The 25934-nt window shown below is 40.6% G+C and overlaps 2 protein-coding genes and 1 long non-coding RNA gene across 4 annotated transcripts in view; all 3 read right to left on the minus strand.

Annotated features, from left to right (window-relative positions):
- Positions 1-1628: 1628 nt before the first annotated feature.
- Positions 1629-25934, minus strand: part of LOC309492612 (uncharacterized protein) — a 44694-nt gene continuing 20388 nt past the window's right edge. The window contains exons 2-4 of the mRNA XM_082161620.1: positions 3458-3973; positions 3255-3365; positions 1629-2628 (exon numbers count right to left, since the gene is read on the minus strand). Of these exons, the coding sequence (XP_082017746.1) occupies positions 2135-2628; positions 3255-3365; positions 3458-3881 (1029 nt within the window). The 5' untranslated portion in view covers positions 3882-3973 and the 3' untranslated portion in view covers positions 1629-2134. The remainder of the gene's footprint in view (positions 2629-3254; positions 3366-3457; positions 3974-25934) is intronic.
- LOC309492604 (uncharacterized protein) lies at positions 5434-9057 on the minus strand. Its single transcript, XM_082161606.1, has 8 exons — positions 8878-9057; positions 8651-8728; positions 8144-8371; positions 7544-8040; positions 7004-7331; positions 6218-6892; positions 5925-6096; positions 5434-5785 (listed from the first exon to the last, which is right to left on the minus strand). The coding sequence occupies exons 1-6, from the start codon at positions 8878-8880 to the stop codon at positions 6575-6577; spliced, it is 1452 nt and encodes a 483-aa protein (XP_082017732.1). The 5' UTR covers positions 8881-9057; the 3' UTR covers positions 5434-5785; positions 5925-6096; positions 6218-6574.
- On the minus strand, positions 17814-18841 carry LOC309493529. Of its 2 annotated transcripts, XR_014203967.1 has the most exons (4): positions 18667-18841; positions 18342-18464; positions 18030-18262; positions 17814-17952 (listed from the first exon to the last, which is right to left on the minus strand). It is a non-coding gene; the product is annotated as an uncharacterized lncRNA (long non-coding RNA). The 2 variants fall into 2 exon arrangements; XR_014203968.1 differs by having other exon boundaries at positions 18342-18841.

Raw genomic sequence — 25934 nt, forward strand, 5'->3', positions numbered from 1 at the left:
CTCGTTTAGCCTTATTAAAGTTATTTTCACAACGGAGCCAGCACAATTTCAATCTTCTCGTTTTAAGGAGAAAAATAAAAAGGAGGAGCGCAAGGTTTTTGGCCATGGCGTTTTGTGGAGCAGTGGTAGCAACGTCGGTACACAGAAACGTGTGGGTTCGGAGTCGCAGCCAGGAGTGGTGGGATACTGATGTGATTGGCTTCACTAATACAGAATTCATCAGTAACTTCCGAATGTCCAGATCCACTTTCGATTATGTTTGTGAGCGCCTTCGATCTACTCTGTCACGGGAAGAGACATGTCTGCGGCAGCCCATAACAGTGCAGAAACGCGTTGGAGTTGGAGTGTATTGGCTAGCAACAGGTGCGTGCTATCGTACAATAGCTAACTTGTTCGGCATAGCCAAGTCTACGGTCTGCTCCATTGTACACGAGTTCTGCGAAGCAGTTCGCCGTGTCCTCATGCCCCATTACATAAAACTGCCCAAAGGGGATGACCTGCAAGAGGTCATTGAAGGCTTCCGCCAGAGATGGGGTTTCCCGCAGTGTGGAGGAGCTGTTGATGGGAGTCATATCCCCATCATTGCTCCAGAGGATAACCACGCAGAGTATTTCAACCGTAAAGGGTGGCACTCGGTTCTGCTCCAGGGTGTCGTGGATCATCGGTTTTGGTAAGAAATATAGATATTGTTATTATAATCGTTTAAATGTACTGTACTTGCCTCACTTTCTTTTGGTACAACCATACATCTGCAAGAATATTATCCTTGAAAGTACATAAATTCTACCATGGCATATTCAGTAATTTAACACTGTCTTCTAACAGCTTCACCAACATCTATGCTGGATGGCCAGGGAGTGTTCATGATGCGAGGGTACTCCGGAATTCCCATGTGTACTCACTCGCAGAGAGAGGGGAGCTTTTTCCACCAGTGAGTAATCTAGTACTAGTGATTTATAACGTATACAATCTGTCTTTAATTATTTTGATTTTTTTGTGCTTTTAAATCTTAAGGACACCAAGGAGATAATGGGCGTTCAAGTGCCAATCATGCTGCTCGGTGACCCGGCTTATCCCCTTCGAAGCTGGCTGTTAAAAGGATACTGTGACACAGGGACCCTGACAGTTGAGCAGAAGTACTTCAATGAGCGCCACAGCAGAGCCAGGATGACTGTGGAGTGCGCATTCGGCCGACTGAAGGGCCGGTGGAGGTGCCTTGCTAAACGGCTGGATGTGGACGTTTCCCTCGTCCCCACCATAATCAGTGCATGTTGCACACTCCACAACGTGTGTGAAATGCACGGGGAGAGTTATGAAGAGGCTGGTGGAACTGTTCCTCAGGTTGAGAGATGGGCTGAAGGAGGGGAATTTGTAGATGTGCAGCCAGCAAGAGTCAGAGAAGCACTGACTCAGCTTTTTGTTAGCCAACGTTGAGCCACAAACTGGACTGTCAAAATAATTACTATATCGTTCAACATGCGTACTTATTGACCTCAATATTTATCTGTAGATATATTTGCATTTTTTTGACACATTTTTCTAATGTAATACTATATTTTTTAACCTGCGTAGGTTGCGTTTAATCATAGTTTATGTTTATAGTGGGATATTTTAAATGTTTAAGTACTTTTCAGCTTTACTGTCATTTTTTGGCTTTAGGAGTTTCTGTGTCATTACAAGGTCTTCAATATCATTTGTCGCAATATTTTAATGGCTCAATATATTGAATTCTGTTATCTTGACAGGCCTAACCACAAATTAGTTATTTATTTTGTTTTGTGCTGCTTTGCTGAATTGTTACCATAGCTGCAATAAGTTTATAAATAACATTTTCAATACTGTTATTGCGGTTTCCTTTTTATTAAGAGAAAATAGTGTGGCTATAATAGTGCAAATTTTACCCACGTTTTAACACCGCAGAACAACTCCCTGTCAATAAAACTGACTGGGAAACTTCACAGTGTATTAGCAAACAAATACAATACAACATATTCAATGTAGCGTCAAGTATTTTCCATCAACAAATCAAAATAACCTTGCATATCAATAACCTTGCATATCAATAACCTTCACACTTCAACCTGAACATTGTGCAAAACTGCATCATTAACTGTCATTAATGTTTTAGAACCATTCATAACATTGTAAGGTGGGTTTCATCTTCTTCAGACTGGAAAGGTGGCTGATGATCCTCGTTGTTGAAAGCCTGTTGACCCTGAGTATTTGCCGGTGCCTGGAAAAATGACTGAGTGAGACGGGGATGTGGATGAGTATTATTGAAGGGCAGTGGTTGATTTAAATCTTGAAAAAAGGGCAGAGGCTGGGTGGGAGATGGAGAGGAAGCCACAGGAAACAGTGAGGAATAATGAGTAGGAGGATGAATTGGGTTGTAAAGCTGAGAGGGCTGAATTGGTGCCTGGTAGAAAGGTGGCTGTGGAGGCTGGGTTGATCTCTCCATAAACTGAGATATCATGGTGAACATTTTACGATCATGCTCATGCTGAGCTGCTTGCATCTTCAACAAAAGATCCGTGTCGTCATCTTTAAGGGCACTGGTAATCTTGTCAGCAAACACCTCCAGCGTTGCCTCCATCTTTGATTTTCTTTTTCTCTTCTTGCCAGTAGTAGCTGTAAAAAGAAAAAAAGAACAGATCAAAATAAGGATTACAATGTTTATTTTAAATTTTTTTATTAGTATAACAGTAAAAGCGCCAAGCATTCCAGTTTATATCTAGTAATAATTATGATTATTTATGGCCATTTATAAACAATACTAAGCTGTTCAGGAGTGGAAGCCAGTTCAACATTCAATTTAAACAAATAATTTCATATCACATGTTTTAGGTCGAAGGTTGCCAAGACTTATATTAACCTCTTAACTTCCGCCTTAACCGAGTGCATTTTCTTGGGCTTTACCTAAATCTAAAAGCTTACAGCCTACAGACCAGACTAACGCCTCATTTGAAAGCTACAAAATTGATCTCACATTGTCGTGTTGCCGTCACTTTTTTACTGTTTTTTTATGATCACTCTTCTGTCAATTTTTTGTTGCGCTTTCATCATATTTTTTATTTCTTTTTGTCACGTTTTCATCACTTTTTTGTTGCATTTTCATAACACTTTCGTTGCTTTTTTCCCACGAAGCTTTTAGATTTTGGTAATGACAAACTGTAGAAAATGTGCTCGGTTCAGGTGAGGGTTAAGAGGTTAATTGAGTTTGAAAACTATCAAAATACAGCCAAGAACTTTCTTACAAGCAGTGGGTGTGGAAGATGCACGGCTGTTCACAGATCTATCTTCACTTGCTGCAGAACTTTCTTCGGAGGGAGAGGCAGAAGGCGAAAGAGCTACAAGGGTCCCATCACCTGTGTATGCATTTAACAAACTGTCACACATCGTATTTCAATGTTATAAAGTTAAGTCACAGGTAGTTATAGGCCATGTGCAAATAACCCACCTGTATCACCGCAAGAGCTACTAGCTGGGCTGGCCGCGACAGCTGCGGGACCTGGGCTCTTCTCCTCTGGCTCCTCTTGGTCAAAGCAGCTGTCCAACAGTTCTAGTGGCTGAACGCTGGGCTTATCCCCCAAAACGCGGTCCAGCTCTTCATAAAATGGACAGGTGATACGTTGACGGCCACTTCGTTTGTTCCAGTCTTTAACCTCCTTGTATTTGGCTCGGAGGCTTTTTATTTTTCGCTGGCATTGGAGCCAGGATCGTCTGTAACCACGCACGGCCATTTCGCTGGAAATGTTTTCATAAACCGCCCGGTTCCGATAAGAGCCCTCGAGTTTGGCCTGAATAGAGCTGTCCCCCCAAATATTAATTAAATCAGAAACCTCGCTTCCCTTCCATTGACTGGTCTCAGCATCGTCCGCCATGGTTGTTGTTTATCTTCTCATTCCCGCCTACTTCAACGCAGAATTATGACGTTTGTCGCGTATCAATGACGTGCGGGTCGGATACATGCGACCTGGCCGTTCAGACTGAAGTCGCATTTCAAAAGATCGGATACGTATCGGATTTGGGACCACATACCCAAGTGGCCTGGGTCGCATTTGAAAAGATCGGATCTGTGTCGTTCAGACTGTCATGAAAAGATCAGATACAGGTCGCATAGGGGCAAAAAAATCGGAATTGGGTCGTTTCAGCCTGCAGTGTGAACGTAGCCTTAGAGGCAGGGTGACCACTGGCAGGTGAAGGTGCTGATGGAGCAAGAGGGGCAACAGGAGTATGGGGTGCATGGTATGCAGGTGTCGGAACAGCAAACAAAGTGAAGGTGACTGGTGCTTGAGGACAGACAGAGGTTGCTTGGGGGAAGACAAACATTGGAGCAGCAGTGACAGCAGCTTCACCTTGCCACTTTGTCTTCGCCTGTCCTGCAGTGCTTGGGGGCAGGTTGTAAACATGTTCACTGCCGTGTGTTTGGGGAGGAGCAGCAGGGCGGATATTAGCAGGTGGAAGGACCTCAGAAGCCAGAGGAAGTGGACCAGGTAGATTCATGCCCTGCAGGAGCAGGGTGACATCCTGCCGCTTCACCCATTTGTTATGCCACTGGATGAGGGTCATTTGATTGACCTCAACCAGCTGGAGAGTAGTGCTCTGCATGATGGCTCCATTACCAAGAATTAGCTGCCGGATGTTGCGGTAATCTTGCAGGATAAGAGTCCATCTTGTCAGGGTCCCAGCCTGTCCTTGCTTTTTGGGATTCTTGTGTAAACGGCAGAGTCTAACAAAAATGGTTTCCACCAAGCGGCAGCAGTCTGGCCATTGGGCAGGGGAGGCAGTGGACCCCAGCACACACCACTTCAGGCTCTCCACACCAGCAGTAAACTCTGCCTTTAACTTGGGAGACCTGAACTTTCCTGCTATGAGCCTGTCCTGGTGCCTGGCAGCAAACACCACCCGTTGCTGGTCAAATGGCAGCAGGTTCTGCCAGAGGCCTATGATGGTGCTGACCTGTTCGTTGCTCAAGTCAAACCAGTATGGTTCCGCAGACTCACCAGATACTCTGCTAGTGTGTCCACACGATCCATTCCTGGCATGTTGTGCTCATCCACATGCTGTATGGAGGTAGAGGTGGGCTGTGTGGAGGCAGAGAAGGCCGCAGACTATGTGGAGGCAGAGGTAGGCAGTGTGGAGGCAGAGAAGGCCGCAGACTGTGTGGAGGCAGAGAAGGCCGCTGGCAGTGTGGAGGCAGAGAAGGCCGCTGGCAGTGTGGAGGCAGAGAAGGCCGCTGGCAGTGTGGAGGCAGAGAAGGCCGCTGGCTGTGTGGAGGCAGAGGTAGGCAGTGTGGAGGCAGAGAAGGCCGCTGGCAGTTTGGAGGTAGAGAAGGCCGCTGGCTGTGTGGAGGTAGAGAAGGCCGCTGGCTGTGTGGAGGTAGAGGTAGGCAGTGTGGAGGCAGAGAAGGCCGCTGGCAGTGTGGAGGTAGAGAAGGCCGCTGGCTGTGTGGAGGTAGAGGTAGGCAGTGTGGAGGCAGAGAAGGCCGCTGGCAGTGTGGAGGTAGAGAAGGCCGCTGGCTGTGTGGAGGTAGAGGTAGGCAGTGTGGAGGCAGAGAAGGCCGCAGGATGTGTGGATGAAGTAGCAGGCTGGCCTGGAACAGATGTTGAGGTCATAAGGTTCCCAACAGTCGGGTCTAAATCCTGGTCCTCAAAGCCTTCATCTTCCTGCTCCTGCCCAAAGTTGAGATCTTCCAACAGCTCATCAGTCTCCTTAGAGTCTGGGTTCATGTCCTGAAGGGCCTGCCCTGTCTGCTTATACAAATAGTCAATACCAATAAGCTCTCCTGGGAAAAGAGAAAACAGACAAGAGATACCACAACTTATTAGTATGAATTAGCTCACATGCATAAACACACACCATGTAAATGCTTGCTGCTAAACATACAGGTGTACTTGGGTGGGGGGTAGAAAGACGGAACATACTTCCGATGAAGCACCTTCAAACTATTGGCATTGACACTCTGGACAAGGTCTCCGGAGTAGCTGAGGAGGTTAGATGGCTTTGTGGCCAGAGACTGTGCAGCCCGGTCCTGGTTCCACCTGTTCAGGCCTTCTAGCAGAAACAGCTGGAAGTTCAGGCTGTTGGCCTTTGTACCTGAAATTAAAGTTGTAGTGTGTTTTACCATAATTTGTGCAGTCCCTCTGTAATTAATTACAATCAAATTAAATTGTTAAACATAATTTTATAGTATATTATGATTTATAATTTATATTACCTGGAATAAACCTGTTCAGGTGTAAGTGAAAGGACTCCAGCGACGTTGAGCTTCTGGCACACCTGTAGTTCTTCAGAACTAGGCCCTCATTGGTGGTCATAGTTCCAGTCTCCGTATAGAGAGCCACACCTGGCACATCTTGGATGCACTTAACATGCCTCTTTTGCAAATGCCAGATGTGCTCCATTCTGACCCTGTCCAGGAGTGGAACACCTAGCAGGTCTTTTCCCTTTTCCCCCATCAGCTCTTGCAGCAGGTGGTCAATAAGTCTGATGGTGGTCTCCTGTCCTCTTGTCCTCCTTCTGCAGTGGAGTGCAAGCTCCTCCTTGGAAATGTTTTTATCCACCATAGCATCAGTTATACCAGGCACACCCTCCTGCTGCAGGTGCAGTCTCTTGGACCGGCGTAGAAGGGTAACATCTTCTGGATCCCACTCAAAAATACACACAGAGAGGCATGCCATAAAAATGGGGTACAGAGGATGGGCGTCAGTGGTACAACCAGCTGCCAATCGCCGCATGAAATGGTAGATATCCAGACGGATGTTGAGGTCTGGCCATCCACCAAATCTTTTCTGGAGTTTGGTCTGTCCACCAGTCTCCATGCAACAGCCGGTGTCCACATAAAGCAGCTTTGGAGGAGGCATAGCTGCCTGGCTGTACCTTCTGATGAGGTCTACCACCATGACATCCAAAACAAAAAATTGGTTAGTTCACATCTTAAATAAAGCTGTTGTGGTAACTGCAATAATCTTTTGTTATTTTTATGAATGATGTAATTAATTACCTTCTTGGTTGAGTCCATTTTTAAAACAGACCCAAAGACAGAAGTGATTCTGGCCTTTATGTGGTCCATCCTGCTCATGATATCCTTGGCATAAACTGTCATAAGCCACTTGTTGGTCGGTACCGCTACAGGCTCTGGGGGCTCCTGACAGACCACGGGAAAGAGGCTAGGACGATCCATAAAGTCTGCACACTCGCCAAAGTACCTTGACAGGCGCTGCAGCCACTCCTCACTGTGGTTCTCCTTCAGCTGCTTGGCCAGACGGGTACAGCTATTCCCCAATGTTCTTTCTCTCATGAGACGTATGACACGAATGTCACATGCGTACCTACATATGCAGAGACCACAGATAAAAAGGACAACCAAATAGAAATCAGGGGACTGTGACAAAATAAATAAACAAACATGTACCCATTACGTTAATTATGTCTACACACATGCAGTTATTGGTCAGTGATTATACAATAAAATGAAAACTTGTGTGAATAGTTTTAAACATAATTTCATAAACATATCAAATGTTTGTGGACAGCAACTCACTTGCGTGTCAGGATGATGCGGAACTCTGACCGGTGAGGAAGGTCCAGCTTATCCAGGATGGCGTTGCCTGAAGACAGGTAGGATGTCTTGCATTCTGTGTTGCTGCACTTGAGCGTCTCTGTTATCATCAGGTAGTTCCTGTCGATATCTACTACCTTGCGTACCCTCTTGTGAATACCCCCTCCTATAAGGTGCCCCCTGCATTTGGGGCAGAACACTCTGATCTTCCACAAGTGGTAAGGCATCCACACCAGAAGCCGGTGGCAGAAGAAGCGTTCTGGAGTGGGGACCTGGTGGTAGATCAGGGATGGGGTAGGTGGTTCATACCACAGTTTGAGGTCACCACATAGACGCTGGTTTCTCCATAATGTTGAGGCAATCCATTGCCGATCTTGCACAGGGAGACCGGTTTTCATTTTTTCAGGTAACCAGAGTTGACATGATCCAGATGATGCAACCACAGGCAGAGGCTCTACTGGGGCAGATGAAGCAGTTCCCTAATATAAAAAGGAACAGACACACAGATACAGAGAGAATACTGTGTCAGTACTTGACACATGAACTGTTATGAATGTAAAAATTATTTATTTTTAAACTTACAAAGTCAGCTGAGTTTGAGGGTATTTCAGTGGCAGGGGGATTGGTGGTCCTCACAGAGGATGTACAAGAAGGTGGGAGAGAGAAAGGGGAGATGGTCCTTATAAAAGCTTTAGGAATGGACACAGGATGGGAGACAGCGGGACTGGTAGAGGGTGTAGAAAGGTTTGATGGAGGTGCGGGGATAGTGGGACTTCTTGGAGAGGCCATGGTGACAGTGCTGGAAGGGGGCTGTGAGAAAGGAGAAATTACATATACAGTACCGTACCATACAAAATTAGACATTGTAGGAGAAGCATAACCAAACAAATTATTTTCCCAAAGAAATTCATTTTGAATTTTTCAACACAGAGTCATTTATCATATGACATTAACATTCATATATTACAATGGATAAGATAACATTTCAAGGGATAATAAAGTGAAGTGAATCCATCCAAGTTTATCTTTAAGGACTGTAAACATTAGAAAAATGCTAGCAAATTCATCAACCAATATTTGGAAACCTACCTGAGACGGTTTCCTGGCGAGACTGAGGTTAGGCTTCAGTGCTGAGCTCGATGAGCCACCAAACCGTGGTTTGACAAACTGGGGGAGGATGAAATATCACAAATTGAATGATCACAGAGGTGTACAGGTCAAAGCAATATACATGTACTTAAAATGTGTTTTGGAGCTTTATCATTGTGTAAGCTACAGTTTTCAGGCTTTGATTTTGATTTGTTTGTTTGAAGTACCATTTCAGAGGTCAGTTTACGGCGTACTTGGCCAGCAGAGAGTATAGCACCACTGGTAGAAGCCGAGCCAGCAGGTGATGAAGGAGCTGGGCCAGCTGCAGCAGCAGATGTGGATGTCTGTTCATGAGGTATTTGATAAAAGTAACAAAGAAACACAAACCTAATTTATAGACACAAATATAACAACATATATAAGAGTTGCATATTTAGTCTATTTCTATTAGCTAAGCATCCCAGTTAACTTTACTAATTAACTAATGTGCAGACCTGTGCTCCACCAAATAGAGACATCTGTCCCTGATGCTGGAGTGGACATTTACCTATCTGTAACAAACCAAAATTAAAATTAAAGCTGCCGTCGGCAACATTTTTTTGATCATATTCAGTGTAATCGACACTATAATCCGACAGAACAACATAAATAAGGTGGTTTTAGAAAAAAACCCGAGCTTCTAACTCCACCTGGAGCGTGTTATTTGTTTAGCAAAAATTCAGCGCTCCCGCTTCATCAGGTCCAATCAGCGCAGGGGGGTGTGATATCTGACTGTCAATCACAGGTCGTGCACACGCCACAGATCCCCCGTTAATATCACATGCACACGCCACGCCTGAAGTTCGCCTGGAGATTGCATGAAGCGTGATGGCGGAGAGAAAATCTACTAACAAGCTTCCAATTCCTCGGTAATTGCTATCTATGGCTAGATTAGCCAGGGCAGCCTACCTCCGAGTCCATGGTGTTGATAGATGCTGAAGAGACGGACGCGTTCACAGAAAATCAGGTACACACGCACAGTGACGCACTGACGAGCACGACCTCGATGGGAGGGTGCTCGCTGGTAGTGGGGAGGGGCATGAGAGTTGTAAACATTCAAAATTTTGGCTAATCGACCCAATCTGCCAGACTTGCCGACGGCAGCTTTAACAAAAATACATGGCAATAAGTTTTGATACTGACATATACACAACGCTATAGCTTTTGAAAAAGGTCATGCCATTTCTTTTGCTTGGGGGCTGGTCTATTCCCAGCATCAGCAGGCCAAACCCCTGTAGTGGCAAACCTCCTCAGGTGGGACAACCATTCTTCGTCCCCCATGGCACGGTGCCTTTTAGGTTTAGAAGCCATCTGTGATTAAAACAGAATAGGATGGCAATTATGGCAATAGTTTAGATGCTCAATGGGTTCCTCTCACTGTATCCAAAGAGACAACTCTATTGTACATGAATAAATAAAATAATATATTAAAGGCATAACCATGCCATTACTAATTATCTAATGTAGACTTTGCTGACTGAAAATAACTTTGTAACTTTGTTAAGAAAGGACAGGGGCTTCAGACTTAAATTAGGCTTATTATTATAATGCTTATTATTATTATAGTGATATAATATACTAATAATACTACAGTGCAGGGTTACAGTTTAAATGATTTTTAACTTACCCCCCTCTCTCTCTCTCTCGCTCCCTAATGTGGATCTGGCTCTATCAGAAGCTATTATTCTGTAATTGTACAAAGTAGGGGTGTGACGGTTAGTATATAACCGTGACCGTGAGACTGATGGTTATAGTTGAACACCGTCATTAGAACTCTATAACCGCCAAAACCGTGTTATTAAAATATTTTGTACAAACATTTTTTTTATCATAGAGAATGTTTAAATACTAATTAAAAACAATTGTTAACAGTCTGTGTTATTAATGGTCTACGTCGTTTCCAACTGTATTTGATTCTTTGCCAAGTACCCCCTGACCGAACGCCAATTATTTGAGATAGAAATAAAAGCTATGATATAGTGATGTGCCATCATTATGAGATTTATTAAACAAATGAAAAACATTTGTAATAATAAACATTAGCAATGAACATTTGCATTCGGGAGACATGGTTTTTTAGCCTGGCTGCGCCCTCCTACGCACTTCCGCTCAATTTCATTTTCCTTCAGTACTACGTCTGGGACTGCTGTATATTCTTAGGTTTCCAGAAACCAATTTTTTGTAGGACCAATCAGCGAACAGAGGGAGTGGCTGAGAACGATGACGTTGATGTAGTGCGTCAGTTTGAGTTGGAGTTCAGTAATGGCAGCGGAGAAAGACGTGAGAAAAGCTATTCGGTCCGTTGTTGCAAAACTGCCGAATATGTAAGGAATAATAGACGACAGGCCGTTGAATTATTAGAAAAATAATGCACACCCGAGGTGGTAATGCGGTCACGATGCGAAGCTGAGTGGCCGTTACACCTCGGGTGTGCATTATTTTTCTAATAATTCAACGGCCTGAAGTCAATTATTCCGCTTATACTACAGTTACCACACCTCGAAACATTGTTCAGATTATGTATTTCAAGACGTTGGTAAAGTTTTTGTCATTAAAATGCTCTTGTATGTAGGACTAATTTGCTAATTCCAAAACGTCATTTTAGAGTTAGTAACGGAGGTTTGAGCCACTGATAGCAGACTAATGCTGGGGACACACGACTCGCTGACACATTCTCTGACTGGTTTCATCGACTGCAGCAGATTTTAAACACCGACTTTGAACACAGACTGAACGCACTGAAAACGCGTTTGGGCATGATCAGTCATAAGTATCAAATTACATTCATTATGTAGTTATTAATGCAGTTATTAGAGAGAGATGTTGCAATAATGAGACAGAAAAGCATGTGCGTCAATATTATTATTTATTAATTTAATTCGTTTTAATTAATTCGTTAATTCTTTTTTTTTTTCATAACTGACAGATGACAGTAGACTATAGCCAAATAAATGAAACACAAAGCCCTTTTAACAAGTAGGCCTATCAATAATTATTTATTTGTTATATTATCTGCAATAAAAATCCGTGCTGCAGGACTATCCATTTATTTAGCCTATATTCAGTTTAATTTTCTATTGATTATAGATAGGACTATATACTTTATATATACTAGGACTATATACTTAGGACTATATACTTTCACAATGTTTCTCAATGGCATTTCACTGGATTTTCTGGACTTTTTTATGGCCCTTGGAGTTTTAGAAGGTGTGGGGTCTCTGTCTCTCTTGTCAGTGGAACTGGCATCTCCCCCCTGGCATGTCTCCGTTGTCTCCTCGTTCTTCCACCTTTGAAATGTTTCCGTATCGCGCAGTAGCCTGGTGATCACAGTACAGCATTTGCGGCAGATCCGAAACGACCGCAGCGGCGTATTGTTAATGATTAGACCCAGCTTCGACAGTTGACTGAATACATCACTGTCCTTCGTGTCAAATATACATTTAGAATTTACAATTGTTCCTTGAACTCTTAAATTCGATGAACAAAACCTGCAGCTCTCGTTGACAGACATCTTATTCTAAACATAATCCTCTGATCATTCGGACTTGTTGTTTCCGGCCGGTTTTGGCGCATGACATACGTCACGACCACACGTTAGCGATTGGCTATGGCAGATCCTGAGTGACTCTGGGCAGATCCAATAGTTTTGAACTTTAACAGAGAACCCGCCTACAAGGAAGTAAACGTTTCTCAATGGAGAGAGGCCAGACTCTCTGTACAAATGAAATGTACGAGAGTCTGGTAGAACCAGGCTAATGGTTTTTACCACTTAATGAAGTTTTGTTTTGTAAATCGTCAGACATGATTTTAACCACTTCATTAAGTTTTGCTTTGTAGAAAGCCTTTCTTTAAAGCGAATTTCGTTTTGTACAAATTGTATCTTAATTGTAATAAATGTTTCATCAACCAATTGCATGTATTTAATAAATAAAAAGCAAATATAGGAGACAATATAATAACCGTGGAGGCTCCGATGCGCTCCGATGCGCCGCGTTCACTTGCATTGCATTGTGAAGTTGAACTAGAGCGCATCTCATCGTAAATGAATGAAACTCAGCGTAGGCCTATGCCTCATACATTAGCATTAAATATCTTTGCTGCATCCTTTCTAGAACAGACAAGGGCTTTCTTGCGGCTCGCATCAGCAGAGCATTGCATCGTCCATAGACCGCAAAACAATCAGCGGATGGCGGGCGGGTGCGGCTTTGAAATCTGGTCAAAAAACGTTGGTGCGGATGATGAGTTTTATGATGTGGTTGCGGATGAACTAATACCCCATCCGCGTATCTCTATCGATAACAACATTGAACACTACACAAATATAAATTTTATTCAAACTAAGTTGTCCTATAACAGACGAACGTCGCAACACTTGAGCAAACAGTTTGTGAATAACGTTAGGTTACTACAAATGAAGCCGTGAATAAAATATTATATTCAGAAGTAAACAGTGTAGCTGACAGAGTGTTTGTCAGAATGTTTATTTTTAAACCACAACCTTCTAAGTGCTTCTTTTACTGATATTTTTAACGATATACAACGTCAAACTTGGCACTGCACTTACTCGTGCCCGTAGCGCGAGACACCTGTCGAGTTTGAAATTCTTCGGACTAACGGTTAGAGAGATATGCGAATAACACACACAAACACAGACAGACAGACGTTTCTGTAAGCTAATTTATAGATATATTACAGCTAGCTAACGTTGCTGACAGCTTTAACGTGAATCTACTGTAAGTTAAGTTACAGTTCTTGCACATAACGTAACATTAAGTTGCATCCTAATGTTCTTAGCTACGCAGTATATTTAAATGGAAATGTCAATATATTTAAATATAAATGTGAGTTTAATACACGAGATTAGTCGGGAACAAATAACATCAGAAATGTTAATAACGTTAGCAACGCTGACACTGACACGAGCAGCGCTGATCTCCACTTGCCAGCAATGGCGTAGCAACGGCATTCGGCTTCTGAAATGCAGATCTGATTGGTCGAAACACAGGAGGCGGGTGCATGGGAGTCAAAGCGTTTTGACTGGTGAGAAATGAAGCGGAGTCTCTTTTAATTGGCTAAAAATGGACACATGCTTTTATTTTATTGGTAAGAAATGGAGAGGAGGAATTTTTTGATTGGTAAGAAAAGGAACCGAGGAAATGGGCCTTTGTGCTTGCAACCAAGTGGCAAGCCATTGTGTTTCGATTTTTTTCCCCCTCCAAACCAAGATGGCCAAGGGTCAGTCAGACATGCCAAGTTGCTCCGGAATATCCACCCATTCCTTCTATCCTAGGAGACTCTTGTAGGTAAAAAAAAATATTGCAGCATCAAGCAATATCTAATGACTCATATCACAGTAAAATTTTCCAAGTTTTGATTTTAGATTGAGAGAAAACTCTGATTAACCACATGTCCACTGTAGTGGACGTCATGCATCAACTGCTATATTTCAGCTACAATTCATAATTATATTGTGAATATTGTTTTTGAAATTTAAAACTCAAAAACTTAATCTGCAGTGACTTTTTTTACAGTAAATAAATGTACTTGTATTATTAGAATGTAATTTTCATTGACATCGAAAAAAGTAATGTGATTACATAATGTATGACACTTGTAATGCATTACTTTACTTGTTAGATCAAAAAGTAATCTGATTTCGTAATGCATGTTATTTGTAATGCGTTTCTTTACTCATAACATCAAAAAAGTAATCTGATTATGTAATGTGCGTTTTTGTAATGCATTTCTTTACTCATAACATCAAAAAGTAATCTGATTAGGTAATGCATGTTACTTGTAATGCGTTTCTTTACTCGTTACATCAAAAAGTAATCTGATTAGGTAATGCACATTACTTGTAGTTAATTACTTGTTAGATCAAAAAGTAATCTGATTAGGTAATGCATGTTATTTGTAACACATTACTTTACTTGTAACATCAAAAAAGTAATCTGAATGCGTTATGCATGTTACTTGTAATGCATTACCCCCAACACTGATCATTTCAGATGAGATTGAAAAAAACGTATCGCTAGGTTTTCTCAGAGGAGGGCTATGATAGAAATGTGTCCATCTTGAACATAATCAGAATTATCAGCTAATAAGGGTAAATCTCCATACTCTGGTGCACTGGAGGGAGCGTCTGAGTGGTTTCCACAGTTGTACCTTGACAGGCTGTAGAAAATTCTGATGGAATCACGTCCTCATGTTCTGATATCAAAGATACGCGAAGTGCAACTTGTATGAAGTTGTATGAAGTATATTTTTTGTATATATTTGATAGTTTTCACATGATTTGATATAATTGTATTGATTAGTTTGTTAAATTCACATACTTTATCTGTTTGATTATTGTCTTTTATTTAATATAGTATATCTTAAGTTTAAACCTTAACCGCATGCTGTCCACTCAAGTGGACATCTGAAGATCTCTTTGAAAAATAAATAAAAATAATAAAAATAAAAATCAATTCTTGTTTTTCATGCCCTAAGAGCAATAAAAACACATAGGAAAAAAATCCTGACTGAGGTTATCATAATTCATGCATGAAAGGGTTAAATCTGTTAAAAATAGTATCTTTGTTTCACTATCTCCTCTAACAGGACATTAATTCCATCTCTTTGAAATATATATATATTTTTTTTTTTCAGCCATTTTGTCAGTGCCTCCGCCTCTAGGTGCTTTATATAGACTCACTTGTCTTGATTGCTAATCGACAAAAAATTACGATTATTAGGTTTAACGTTTAGAATACGATTCCATATAAGATTATATTTCAGCACTTCACAAATGGACAGCAACTCTTATAATGCGTTCTCGCGCGTTCATGTTAAGTAGGCTACATTTTTGTGAAACGCGCGTGGAGTTGTGGCGAGCGTTCGTTACCTTACATGTAGAGAGCGGGCTTAAAGGGTTAGTTCACCCAAAAATGAAAATTCTGTCAGTAATTACTCACCCTCATGTTGTTCCAACCATGTAAGTCTTTCGTTCATCTTCGGAACACAAATTAAGATATTTTTGATGAAATCTGACAGAATTCTGACTCTTCCATAGGCTTCCAGACGGACCCAAACTCGCCGGCCCAGAATAGTTATTAAAAACATCGTTAAAATAATCCAAGTGACTACAGTGGCACTACATTAAGTTTATCATGCGACGACAATACTTTTTGTCCGGAAAAACAACAAAAATAACGACTTTATCCAACTATTAGTGTTCCTCAATGTGGGCCTCTGACGAGAGTTCACGGGAGCGCCACGACGCATGCGCGAGAACTGAGCTTACGGCGTTCTTCTTCTACTACTACTTGTTACTGGCTGCTCACTCCTTGGGAGTATTACCGCCATCTACTGTACAGGATGACGTCCCGACATTGCCGGGTGCGCAAAACGGTCTGTTCATAAGCCGAGGAAGACGCGCACTGTATGTAAAACTGTATTCGTCAATATGTCCGCAGATTTCGATGTAGATGAAGATGAAGACTTGAGTTTTTTTAACCAACCATACTTATTCGAGCCAGAATACACAGACACTGAATTACAAGAGATGGAAGAGGCTGCATCACAACCGCAGTCTCAAGGTTGAGCTTTGGGCAGCTGGTGGTGTAAATGTAATCAGTGCCAATCGATGCCTACTGAACAGGAGAGCGTGTGCTGCATCTATTGGGACACTGTCATGCCACAGCTCGAAAGTTTGGATAGCGCAGACAATGGGACGACAAGTGTATGTCGCTGTATAACAGAGGATCCCGGTTTTCCACCCCTGCTAAGTCGCAGTGTTTTAGAAGTGTTTTTTTATTTGCCAAAAGTGAACTGGAAGGGACGTCCGAGGCCAGAAGGACCGGGTGGCACGCTATCTATGGAGTAAGTAGGTTTGTTTATATTGTAGAGTTATTACACATGCAGCCTACTGTAGTTATTTATTCTGCATCTTTTTACTATGCTATTTGGCAATTAAGCTTTTTCTGATTCTGATCTGTTTTCTGTTTACAGTCAGTGCAGACTGGTGGCTTACCGGGTTGTTCTAGAGTGGATACTGAAACACTGAAAGACTTGGAAGACACAACAGAAAAGTTCTGCCGTCATGTGTTGTGCGAGCCATACGGGAAAAATATCCGTCATTATCTGGTGCATATGTTGGTTTCAAGGAAGCCGAAGAAGCTTTCAGGTTAATTTAAAGAAAGGAAAAGCAACACAATAAACATTTTCTATTTTTTTTTCTTTTTTTTACTATTAGTACAAATATTTTCAAATAAAACGTGTGGGTACTGCTTGTATGAATACTTGTTAAATAAAAATTTACATAAACTTAAATTGGCTTATGTTTGTCAATTACAGTTTATAAAACCGGTTTTGTTGAAATGTTTTAGAATTTCAGCCAGAGTATGGCTTTAGCATATGAAGGACCTTTTTTGTTTTGATATCACTGCAATAGATAAGCAATTTTTGTTATTCCCAGCAGTTTTACACTTAATAAATTTGTTATTACACTAACAAAAATAAATACGTCAACATGCATGTTGAGGTAGCATTTTACCAAACGAAAAATCTAACAACAAGAAAATCCCCCAAAAATAGTACAGTATGCCGCTGACAGTCGTTTACTTGGTAAACCTTGACACATGTTTTGCAATAACTGCTTCCTTTCCTGGTTTGGGTTTTGTTGCAATATTGCGCGGTAAAACAGGCAAAGAAACGTGAGAGGTTGGGTCCTTGAAAAGTACAGTAGGGTCACTGCGCCGCTCCTGTACCTTTTGAAGAAGTTCTTCCCTGAAGGTTTGTGTAGTTGGTTCATAAATTTTCCTTGCCAACCATTCTTTCTTTTGTTTTGGAAAAACAACGTTGTATCGCGGATCACCTATAAAATTGCAATATATAGTCACAAGGCAATATTTTCTGCCCTGATTAAAGTACCCTGTTCATTTTTTTCTCTGTTAGTGCGCGTAATTCACACACACACACACACACACACACACACACACACACACACATATATATATATATATATATATATATATATATATATATATATATATATATATATATATTTGTGTGTGTACAATTGAATTGAGCATTTAGTGTTGTAAACACCCCACTTTTTGGAAGCTGAATACTTGCCTGAGGAGGTTGTGGCCTGTTGACGGTTTGCATTTTCGTTGTGATCCATGACAGCAAGTTGAGTACGAGCTGTCATCGAGGAGTAGTGGAAATGCAGATTCTTTCTACAATATTTCAGAAGAACTGAATGGTAGACCTCAAGACTGCCTGAGAAAAAAAACAAAAATTTTATAGTTTCCCTTTCCATGTGAAGTTGAATAAATTTTGATGTAAAAGTAACTTGCCTGTGTGCTTGAAGGCGGCCATTTGCCTCATGTCCTTCAAGAGATTTGGATGTAAAACAAGAGATGATAGTGTGTGAAAGGCTGGAGACTCTTTTAGTAGCCATCGTTTCCTTCTTTGCTGGTCAGGAGTGAGGTCATCGTGGGCACATCTTTGCTGCTGTCCATTTTCTTCCCAAATGTGTTCTCCGCAAATGTGATGGAGAAGGGATTTCCACTTTTCTGTCAACAGCTGTTTAAAAATATTTACAATGTAATTTTTGAAAGAAGTTTGTCTATATCAGATTTAAAAAATATATTAGATAACATACATCTGGGTCACCGCTGCAGGATGCACATGCATACCACAAATGGTTGCATATGCTTTTTATCCATGGCTGAAGGTCTATATTTTGTTTGTTTTTTGCAAACTGACAGTAATTTTTTGAAGAAACCTGAAAAACATTATGTCAGTTATGTATTCAACATTATGAGGTTGTGGGGTAAGCCTAGTGCATACAAACAGCAGTTATATTTTGTTATTGTCAAACTTTAGTTTATGAAAAGCAGCTGTTCTCTACTGCTGTAGAGATCCTAAAAAATAAAATTCAATACATGTCAACAAACATATGAATTATTGAGGAAAAATGTACATACCCTTCACAACATGCCAGATGTCGAACTCGTGATGAATTTGTGGATAATCAACCCTCATGATCTTTCTTATATACGGAGATCTGTCCGTAGTCATTACCTCAATTTCAATTCCCTTTTCCAAAAGTGAGTTTACACTTCTCTTAAAGCCTATGGGCTCCATGCCAACAGAGCTTGCTGCTTCTGTAACCTTTATTTCAATTTTTGAATGTTTATAATTATATCATTAATTGTTATTCCTGAATAAGACTTAATAACTTATAATCATCAACATTTAAAAATAATAATACTAAAAATATTTTAAGTGCACCAATATTTCAAAAAGCATGTTAAATACACATGTTGATAAATTGGTAAAAACATATATATACACTGACCTGCACCAACTCGTAGTGGACTACCAGATTGGTTGAATCATCCATTAAACTGTATGTACAGTACTTTGCTGAGAATCCAGGGCTGCAAAAATAACATCAATGGGGTTAAAACATTTTTTGATAAAGATAAAATAAGTTACAATTTGTTTCACTTATACACACAATTTATATTTACACTTACAGTACCTGTCATTTCTCCCATCCCCTGACAAATGCACACCTTTGTGCAGTATGTTTTCCATCCTCAAGGCTTCCAACATTTTATCCTGTTGTTCTTTGTACATAACATCTACAACAGGGATTAGATAAGAGGACTGGATAGCATAGAAGGTTGTTTTCTTTGGTAGTTGGAGGTTGAGCAATGTAGCCCAATCATCAATGTCCGTATATGTTGCCCCAGTGAACAGTGTACACGCTGACTCAAGAAGGTTGTTATCTGGCATTCCTCGAATTTCATCACACGATTTCCATTTTCCATTATGACCATTCGAACATTCCCAATGAACACATATGAGGCTACCACAGGTTGTTTTTTGGGTTTCAATGACTGCTGCTCCGCAAATATGGCATCTACTAAACAGCTCCATCAAGCTGGACTCATTAGCCGCGTTTCCACTGTCGGGCCAGGGCCGGGCCGTGCTAGTGCGTGCCAGGGCCAGTCGCGTTTCCACTGTCACTTCCGGGGCTTGATCGGGGCTTACTCGGGGCCAACGGCCAGGATTTCTGGCCCGTCGAATACCTTGGGCCAGAGCGGGCCAGCTCGGGCTAGAGGAGTGGTTACGAACAGAGGCGGAGTTTACCTGAGTCGGGAGACGGCAGCGCCGGATGATTCTGTCAGCATTAAAGACTTTTCAAATAATTTAACTCGCGTTCATGTTTGAATGCCTTGTGTTTGTGATGCAAAAGACTATGTGCGCTAACCGTTACCATAGTAAACATAGTAAACGCTTGAAGATACGCATAGTAAAAAAACATACGCTTGAAGAAATCCGACCAATCATAAAGGCTATCACAGTCATGTTTTTATTTTATCTGTCAGTAGCCCACGTCTCGTCTCTTTATACCGGACTATCATAAAATAAAGCAACTTTTTTTTCGGGAGCTTCCTCTGTGCAGAAACGAGGACGTTATAAAATACATCGTTGCTTAACTTGCTAAGCTAAGCATTCAGTGAACAACGCTTCAAGTTCGGGAAAAAATAAAAAAGTTGTGGGCGCAGTACAAGGCGATTAAAACGCACAATGGACAAAGCGGTGCCCAGAGAAAGAACTTTCCATGGTTCGACTTGATGGACGGTGTGCTGGGTCACCGTCCATCTGTTAGTGGAGAGACAAGTCGGGACACTATGGCAGCCGCGGACGGTGAGTTAATACATGCTATCTTCTTAAAATCTAAGTTTTCTAACTTCCTAACTTCCTGCCTGAATGAACATCATAATTCCCGCTGTAATGGGTGGGGTTGTATGACGTTTGATCCAGGAAGGCGTGTTAAGGGCGGGGTTTAGGGCAGCGCTGCAGGGCTAATGGCCCGGCAGTGGAAACGCAAGCCCGGTGCTTGAGGCCCGAGGCCACTGGCCCGGCTCGGCTCGCTGTTAGCCCTAGCCCGGCCCTGGCCCGACAGTGGAAACGCGGCTATTGACAATCCATTTTCGCTCTTTGTATCTACTGTTGTCTTCATCTTCCTCTGTAGTTGGAGTTGATGTTGAGGTCGAACTTAGAGGAACAAAACTTAGGTCCTTCTTTTCTGTTTGAGGATTCAGGGAAAGCATGCTGACATCAAGACTAAGATCTTCAAATTGGTTCTCACTTTCAGCATCTGTTTGTTCATACTGAAAAAAAACAACAACTATATTTGTGTTTGACAAATTACAAATTACAAAGAACAAAAACATAATAGAATAGTAAATAACAAAGTTAAGCCATTGTACATGTTATGCCCATCATAAAATTTCAAATTTTAATATTAAAAACCACTAAATAAGGACATTTTATTTTAAAAGTTCACTTACTGATTGATATGACTTAGTTGCAGGTAAGGCGTAGTACGTTCCTGATATTGATGGCTTTGAAGACTGTACTGTTTCTGGACTTGATAACACCAACAGAAGTTTTGACGGAAATGAATAGTCAGGTTCTTGCGTAGAACTATGGATTTTGCTTTGCTTAACTGGGGTTGACTGGGGAACACCAGCTAAATATGCAGCTGAAAATATTTCCTCTGTACATGTGTTTTCACTTTGATCAGTTACTTGAGGGCAAAGACTGGTAAGGAGTGGACCTGCTGACTGAGGGTCCTGACTGAGCTGTGATGGGTCCTTTGTCTCCTAAAATATTTCAAGTCACTGTTGTAAGGATGTAATTCATTGTATCATAGGCAATGCAGTTTTTTTTTATATATAGGGAAATGTAAATAAAGTCAAATAACTAAATTACTGTATCGTTACTTTAACAACCACCACATGGAGATTCCACTTATTACCTTGTTGTTGTGTAAAAACAAGTTGGGCACAGCTGTTGATTTCAGTAATCGTCTTGTGTTTTGTTGAACTAGTTTGAAGTCGTCTGTTGAGAAATGTTCACTGCACAACTTCATGTTCTTAACGACTTTATGCGGTAAATTAACATCCCGCTGAACTTCCAGCAGCCATAGCTTCAGTCGCTCACGATCATTTAATGGGAATTTGTGAAAGGTAATCTGTTCATTTTGCAGAATTGGTAAAGCACCTTTACGTTTTTTCGTTGGTTTCTCACGATTCCGACATCCAGGAAATGCACATTTTTTAACCATTGTAAAAACTACATCTAGACCTAAATCACAATAAGTGTTGAATTACTTATTCATACGAGCTTACATACAGTACGCGTCTTCCTCGGCTTATGAACAGACCGTTTTGCGCACCCGGCAATGTCGGGACGTCATCCTGTACAGTAGATGGCGGTAATACTCCCAAGGAGTGAGCAGCCAGTAACAAGTAGTAGTAGAAGAAGAACGCCGTAAGCTCAGTTCTCGCGCATGCGTCCTGGCGCTCCCGTGAACTCTCGTCAGAGGCCCACATTGAAGAACACTAATAGTTGGATAAAGTCGTTATTTTTGTTGTTTTTCCGCACAAAAAGTATTGTCGTCGCATGATAAACTTAATGTAGTGCCACTGTAATTACTTGGATTATTTTAACGATGTTTTTAATAACTATTCTGGGCCGGCGAGTTTGGGTCCCTCTGGAAGCCTATGGAAGAGTCAGAATTCTGTCAGATTTCATCAAAAATATCTTAATTTGTGTTCCAAAGATGAACGAAAGACTTACATGGTTGGAACAACATGAGGGTGAGTAATTACTGACAGAATTTTCATTTTTGGGTGAACTAACCCTTTAAAGGGGAAATGAAACGTCCATGTTCTGGCACTTGTAGTAGCTACATATATTAGAAAAATCACCTTGCCAAAAAAATTTACTTTAAAAAGTTGTTAAAAACCACAGATATGACAAAATTATTTTCGTAATTTCTAGCTAGCGAGTCGCCATTTTGGAGTGACGTCACAGCCTACGTAACGGGGTTGGTTGGTTCCGCTGGTGAGTGAAGAGAGTGAAGCGTTACTGGACCGGACTGAATACGCAATTGATTTGAAATGGAGGAAGACGAACTTGAAAGACCTGTTGAGCCCGTGTGTCCCATTACTTATGCATTTGAGTCGATACGGCGTGGGAACCGAGCAGTGGTACGTCGCTATGTCGAACAGCCGGTGATACATGGCCGTAGCCAGCTATGAGGTCATTTTTTTACATTCAAAAATAAAATTTCAAGCTCTCTGAATGATTAATTAGCCGTTTAAACCACCTCATATGAGTGTTTGCAATTCATTTTGCTGCGAGAATCTAGCGCAGTGAACGGGGCTTGAGGGCGCGGGTGCGATCCAGTGTTGCCAGATCCATCTAATAAAAAGGTAGCAGTAGTCTTCTGGACTTGTTTTTCTGATTTAATGTCACACTTTAGGAAGTTATTAAAGTGGAAAGTTGCATGTTAGGGTTCGTGATATATTAATCTTATTTCCAAAACACAAGCTTTGAACTTATTTCGGATTATTACATAAAAAAAAAAAAAAATTGTTGCTTGTTTTTCGTAGCAATATCTGGCAACATTTTACTGTCGGCATTATTAAAAAAAAGCTTATAGAAAAACTGTAATTGCTGACAGGAAGATACCACGTTCGGTAAGACAAACGCAATGATCATCGTGATTATCTGTAAGAAATGTATAACACTATCAAAAACAATAGCACAATACAGATCTGTATGTCACAGAATGAAGCAGGAAGACGGCTTTTTTTATTGAAGAGTAGGATTGAAGAGTAGTCCACACACACACACACACACACACACACACACACACACCTGTTGCCTTTGGCTTGCTCAGTTGGGGATATTTTGGGGATATTTAATTTAATTTTATCAATCAATAAATTCCTCTTGAAACAAACTTTGTTGTATTATTTAAATTGAATACTGTGAAGCTGCTTTGATACAATCTGTATTGTGAAAAGCGCTATACAAATAAACTTGACTTGACTTGACACACACACACAAGCTATAACGTTAGCAAATAACCTGTAAATAGTTTGTAACGTCTGTAAAATGTAAAACATTATATTGAATAAAAAATTATTTCACAAACATCTACAGTGTGCATGTGCAGTTTGTTAACATAACGTTAGACGTCGTCTTTTTGTCTGGTACTAAAGTTAGTTATTTAGCTAGTTCATGCTTACAGCTGTTAGCTAACAATGACTGTACCTAACGTTAGTTGTTCGCTGGTTCGACCAGCACATCATGCATCTTGTTAACGAGCCAGTGTGATGCAAACATGTATAAGAGGTTTGACATGATAATATGATAGCAGATGAACGCTTTTTATGCGTAGTTTAATGTTAAGTTTTATGTCTTTCACTGCGTTTTACTGAACTCAGCCCAGAGCCTTTAAAGCCAACCAACCCCGTGACGTCACATGTTAGAATACTGCACAATGGCGGCGCCCTGGCCGCGAAAGATATAACGTTTTTTTCTTTTTTCTTTTATATGTTTACATTTATCATGTTTCTTATATAATTGTTGATTATAGTGGAAATCCATTTTGTAAATCATGTAAACTTGATTGACTGCTTCATTTCCCCTTTAAGAGCTAAGATGCATCGTTATCGGGAAACCCGGCCCTGGGGTGCGTTTCCCAAAACCATCGTTGCTAACCTGTAAGAAACTTAGTTGGTTGGCAATGGGAAATTGCATTGCAACCAACAAAGTTGCTAACTTAGTTGCTAACGATGGTTTTGGGAAACGCACCCCTGGTTGACACCATACTCTTCTCAGTCGTAACTAAAATTGGGTCTGGGGAAGGTTCATTCACAGCCATTTCACCCTAAGGTCACCCTAAAACTTATTTATTAATTAATACATTTGTTAAATAGTGTATCAAAATGTATTACATGCATTATTTTAATAAACAATTAAAACTTAATTATAATTAAATATTAAATATTGAGTGGAGTTAAATATTTCAAGTTTTTGACACTTTTGGGACTTTTGGGCTTGAAATATCTTGAAATTTTGCACACAGGCCAGAACTCGCGGCCATCAGGGGCGGGCTGAAGCTGGTACCCGGGCGTGGCAGGGGAGGGGCTCATTATCATTTGTTTATTTATTTTTTGTTGTTTATTTTAGATGTACTGCAAAGGTAATACAACACAATTTACGCAACATATAGGGGCCATCCTTGACCATCAACCCCACCTCACCCCTGAAGTAGGCCTAAATGGTGTAAAAAAAAAAAAAGATGGATAGCCTATTGATTGTTTACTAAATGAAAATATTACTGGAATGTTGAAACGCATCATCCCAGTCCGTGAAAGGGTAGGGGTCCATAACCGAGGCCAGAAAACCCTGAAGGTAATCCTCATTTGCTTTTAGACATTGTCTTGTGACCAACAAATGACAAACTGTTGAGTTTAGTGTGCTCTCATGCTGGTGGCTGCAATCAGCACAACATATTAAGACCATTTATAAACCAACCTTTTTTAAAAAACAAAAATACAATATACATACTTATTTTATGGAATAATTTGGAGAAACACAAGATTTACATAATTGTTGAAATTCAAAATTCATAAAACAGAAAAAGGACAACCTTTATACAAAAAGTCTTCCTAAAATTCTTTAAAAAGAGACAAAACATTACATTAAAGGCCTACTTTATTTCCCACAATACAACATACCAATTTAAAGCAACAATTTTATTCGAAGTAAAAAAGAAAAAGAAAAACAAGCAATTACAATATAAAAAAAAAAAAAAAATTTGTTTTATTTGAACTGTTTCAAGGTTGCAGGAATTAGTGATGACAAGGGAATTTCTCTTCTCTCCTTGATGAATCTACAAAAAAACAAAACAAAAAAAACATAAGACAAGCAAGATTAACAGCAGGGAAACCTTCAGTCACATGATCCTTCAGAAATTCTAAATGGTGATTTGCTGCTCAAGAAATACATATGATTATTATCAGTATTGATTATTTGATGAACAGAAAGTTAAGAAAAGCATTGTCTGAAATAGACACACACATATATGTAGCCTATAGGCCTAGAATTTCTTTTTCTAGAATTATCATTTTTATCAAGCTCGTAAAAGCTTGAAAAAAAAAGATAATTCTAGAAGAAAATTTCAGATGGCACTTAGAGGCATCTGAACTCTTCATAGGCTATCATTAAAGTCTTTAAGTCACAAAATACAAACGTCTATTAGACAGTGTTGCGCGAAAGTTGTTTCTTTGTAGCAGCTATGAAAGTCAGTGGATGTTTTGTTTTTCTTTAAAACATGATGGTTTTTTAGTTTTTAGTTTTTTTAGCAAACTAT

The sequence above is a fragment of the Leuciscus leuciscus genome (assembly GCF_965113295.1).
Source record: "Leuciscus leuciscus genome assembly, chromosome: 2".
Taxonomy (NCBI): Eukaryota; Metazoa; Chordata; class Actinopteri; order Cypriniformes; family Leuciscidae; genus Leuciscus; species Leuciscus leuciscus.

What these genes read in the sequence shown, in the direction of transcription:
- LOC309492604 (XM_082161606.1), bottom strand. An exon ending in CCTCAAACTCAGCTGACTTT is followed by an intron (nt 8,041 to 8,143) that starts GTAAGTTTAAAA and finishes TTTTTATATTAG; the next exon opens with GGAACTGCTTCATCTGCCCC. An exon ending in AAATGGACTCAACCAAGAAG is followed by an intron (nt 6,893 to 7,003) that starts GTAATTAATTAC and finishes TCATGGTGGTAG; the next exon opens with ACCTCATCAGAAGGTACAGC.